The sequence below is a fragment of the Stegastes partitus genome, unplaced genomic scaffold (genome assembly GCF_000690725.1).
Source record: "Stegastes partitus isolate 25-593 unplaced genomic scaffold, Stegastes_partitus-1.0.2 Scaffold1668, whole genome shotgun sequence".
Taxonomy (NCBI): Eukaryota; Metazoa; Chordata; class Actinopteri; family Pomacentridae; genus Stegastes; species Stegastes partitus.
Window position 1 is genome coordinate 42,828 of NW_007579399.1, and position 4,431 is coordinate 47,258.

Below are 4,431 nucleotides of genomic sequence, written 5' to 3' on the forward strand. Positions count from 1 at the left end.
TTCAGAGTCTTGCTCAAGGACACTTCAGCTGTGGAGGATCAAACCACCAGCCTGCGACTGGAGGACAACCTGCTCTACCACCTGAGCCACCGCCGCCCTCCTAACTTTGGTAAATAAACTGGTCATGTTGTTCTATGTTTTAAACAATATCAGGCCTTACATTTAATATTTAAATTAATGGTTTACACTTGTGTAATTAATAATATTGTACCCTTCATACTCATGTTAGTTTCTGAACCCTAGTTTTTAAAGTTATCCTGGTTTATTTGGGATGATATCGTAGAGTCCCAATCGTCTAAATTAGCCAAATCAGTCTGTACAGTGTGTAATACTGCAGGTTCCTGACCTTTTCTCTCTCTTTTTTGAAATCGTTCGATGCATCTATAATGTTAACGTTATTTCTCTGTTATCTGTGAAGATCCTCAGTCCTCCAGGTCGTGGTTGTTCTCGTAGATTAATCGTAGCAACTGCTTGAGTTCCTTGAAGACGTTCCACCTTCATCCAAGAGGCTCCATCAGCTCTGACTGACTAGTTGGGAGATCCAGATATCCTTAAGGAGCCGTTAACACCTGAGTTTCGGAGTCGTTTGTTCTCCCTCTGCCACAGTGGGGTTCCTTAAGGTGTTTTGTGGTTTGGTGTGAATGTGGTTTCACCAGGAAGATGAGTTGCAAGTCAAGTTGCTACGATTAAACTACGAGAATTATTGATCTGTTGGAAAACACTTCGGCTTAAAGTCTGTTGTTTAAAACATGTTTTAGAAATAACTCTAACCTTAAGAAATCAAAACTATTGTTATTTCAATACATATCAGTCAACTATTTGATTTATTCGGAGTCTGTAAAATACCAGTTCACAAACAGCCCTGTGGGGTTTTGTCAGCGGGCGTTTATTTGTCTTTTATTTTGAAGTTGTGACCGGAAGCGCTCGTCTCTCCGCCGCCACTCCGTCCAGCTTGACCTCGCAGCAACTTTGCTCCACGTTCCGAGCTGCAGCTTCCAGCGGGAAACGAGCTGCTCTTCTCTCCGCCAGCGCGCTCCTTCTGCTCCTGAAACCCGAACCAGGACGGTCACCGGCGGCGGCATGAGCCGGTCCCGGTAGAGAGCCTGCTCCGGTTCCGCACCCCGCAGATCCACCGCCGTCCCCTCCCCGCCTCCGAGGCCATGGGCTGCGGCTTGAGAAAGCTGGAGGACCCGGAGGACAGCAGCCCCGGGAAGATCTACTCCACCCTGAAGAGACCGCAGGTGGAGACCAGAACCGACACCGTGTTCGAGTACGTCCTGCTGGACTTCAGCCTGGAAGGTAATCAATGCTCTCATCGATCAGCGATCAGAAGGAAGTGACTGAAACCTGATCAGGTCATTTTCAGATCCACTGATTTCTGTGATGAATTCCACATCAGAGCAGAATGAAGATGTTCTCATCAGCTTCATCTCATTAATCAATCACCAAACACCTTCAGTAGCAAAGGTGATCAATACAACAGATGGAAATCAGAGGAAAACAATCATCAGTTCAACTTTTGACCTAAAAATGATTTTTTAAATTATTTTTTTAAAATCAACATCAAATTGACCAGATGGCTTCAGCAGCTTCTTCATGTCAACTTTTACTGTTGGTTCATATTTTATAAACATTTTGGGGAATTTTTCAGGAACAGTTTAGTGAAAAACGTTCAAAGTTTTCCAGCTGCAGCTTCATAAAAGTGAACATCAGAGACAAACAGCTGATCGATTGGTCCAGAAGATGATCTCCAGATGATCAGTAATATTAGCTCATTATCAGCATTTGTTCATCAATTCACTTTAATTTTTTTTTTTAAAGCTGCTGAATATTTGTTGGTTTTATTTAAATTTGGGAGTTTTTTTTTTTGTTTGTTTTTTCAGCTGTTGGGTAAATAAAGCAGATTAATTCTTCTTTATTTGGACTTAAAGTCATTTCTAGATTCTTTTCTGATATTTTCTGATTGTCGACGTCGTGTTTCCGTTCAGGCCTGACTTCTGTCCCAACATTTATCAGTCTGATCATTAAAAACCCCTAAAATGAGGAATTATTGTCGTTTAGAGTTCAGATGAAGGATTCTTTAGACCTGAACTGATTCATGACCTCTTATGTTTGATTAAAGTGAATCTTTTAACTCTGGATTCATCTCAAAGCGAGTTTTCAGATGTTTTCCAGCTTCTGTCCGATGGTAAATGGATTTATTGGGGTTTGGACCTGAACGATCAGTTGGTTTGTTTTCACCATTCATTAGTTTTTTCACATTAAAAGCACCAACATGTGCTTCTCCAGTGGGAGGATTTGATGTTTATTTCACTGTAAGTTGAACATTTTATTGATCGATCACATGAACGGCTCAGACAATGAACCAATCAACAGTCCTGATGACTGATTGTTTGCTTTAAAAGCTGAAATGATCTCGTTTAGTCTCTGAAAGTGTTTCTGACACGTTCTCAGACCTGAACTGACGGTCCGACTGTTTTCTTTTTTTGCAGCGGTTTAACTGTGGATTCATGTATTTGGGCTTCAACACTATTATTGGTCAAATCACTATTTCCTGACACATAGACCTGAACAGTCAGTTGATTGATCCTCGTCATCATGTCTCACCATTGATTAGTGTTTTCACATTAAAAGCATCAGCGTGGGACTCTCCAGTGGGAGGATGTGTTGCTTCGTTCCGCTCTGTGTGACTGTAGATGGACTCTATTTGGGTTTTTGGCCCGTCCAGATGTTGCTCAGAGTCTTCTGATCCGATTCCACCGGCTCCAGTCTGCTTTATTTACAGCTGTGGCCTTGAAGGAAGCGGCCGTCTCTGGTCTTAATGGACCTTCAGCTGAACAAATACAGGTTTATTTTTACCGTTTCCCATTTAAAAAAAGGTCTGAAAGGCTCCTGGTGGTTCCTTCTTCTGACTCAGATGTTCCTCTTTGTTTATCTGCTTCTAAATCGGTCCTCAGCAGCCGACGGCTTCGTGTCAGCGTCGCTTCATTCTCCCCTCACGCCTCAGATTTTCCTGTGAACTAAACATCATGTTGTCGCTGTTTTAAACAAGTTAAAGCTGAATTTAATGTCTTTCAAACTTTGAAACGTTACAGACTTTTCCTGGAAACCAGTTCAGTTAGAACCAGCTCAGCTCACTGGTACCAAATACTCTGATGCCCCTTTTCCACCAAACTGGTTCCAGTGCTGGTTCAGAGTCAGAGCCTGACTGAGCACAAGCACCGGCTCCAGGTTCTCAGAACTGGGGCTTTTCAGGCGGGGTCATCGAGACCACCGAGACCGATGAATGAATGGGACACACAGGCGGTGATATGGGTCGTTTTTCACCAGGATCTCTGGTCCGATCACAGATGTACTGGAATCAGTCCTGGGACACACAGAAGTTCTGCACAAACCATTGAAACCCGGTCCAGCTGTGTCCCAGCAGCAGCACCACGTGGTGGAAAACAGTACTTTTATAACTTTGGTGTTCTGCGGTGTTTACGCTTAGACATGAGGTCTTCTCTGAAAAACGGAGCTCATCTACCTGCTCATAGAAAAGACCCTGGAGGCTGAGTGGATGGAAGTCGGCATCGTGGTCTCTCCGGAGAAACAAACCAGAATGAGTCTTCAGCTTCGGTCTGAATGAAGCTTCAGGATGTGTTTTATGAAGTGAAGGAGAGAAACTCGACTCCATCGCACACGGAGAACATTTTCTAACGTGAGGAACGTGTGAAAACGTTGAGATGTGAGTGTGAAGCTGCAGATAAACTGGAGAGATTCCAGTCTGCTGAAGGATTCCTCCGTCACTCCATCAGCGGTTTATTCCACCACAGTCTGTGTTCAGCTGCTCGTTCAGGAGCTGAAGTAAAAATAATTAGAAGTATTTTATGTCTCGATGCGTTCGGCCAAGTTTCTGCTGCCAAATAATCATGAAAGAGCCTCAAAGCCAATCTGTGATACCAAATGTACTGGCAGGGTTTCAGGTCCACAGCTTCAGCTCGCTGCAGACCCTCAGACCTCCTCAGTGACGGAGACCAACTCACCGGAGACGTCCTCAGATCCCAAAATACCAAGAACTGTTCTGTTCAGTCGGTGGTGAGACCGGAGCGCCTGGATGCTATGAATCCACCAGAAAGTGAGCCGACTCGTAGCTTCAGTCCTGGATTCGATCATCTCGTGTCCTCCAGATCAGCTGCTGTTTCTGTGGATTTGATGGTCGTGATGCCTCATTGATTCCTGATCAGTCTGTTTGGTTTCTGGCAGGTCAGAAGTATCACATGTTCCACATTCCTTTGTGAAGAGAAATCAGTCAGATTTCACCATTTATCAGCCAGAAACTGTAAAAGTCTGCTCCTCAGCATTTCAGTGTTGAACAAATTGAGTTATTCTACATTTATTTATTTGAAATTGCGCAAATTTGAAACGAAACGACCAAAAACAGACAAAACA

General features: G+C 43.7%; 1 protein-coding gene across 1 annotated transcript in view; it reads left to right on the forward strand.

Annotated features, from left to right (window-relative positions):
* The first annotated feature begins 979 nt into the window (after positions 1-979).
* rftn2 (raftlin family member 2) overlaps positions 980-4,431 on the forward strand; it is a 25,078-nt gene continuing 21,626 nt past the window's right edge. The window contains exon 1 of the mRNA XM_008301382.1: positions 980-1,299. Within this exon, the coding sequence (XP_008299604.1) occupies positions 1,161-1,299 (139 nt within the window). The 5' untranslated portion in view covers positions 980-1,160. The remainder of the gene's footprint in view (positions 1,300-4,431) is intronic.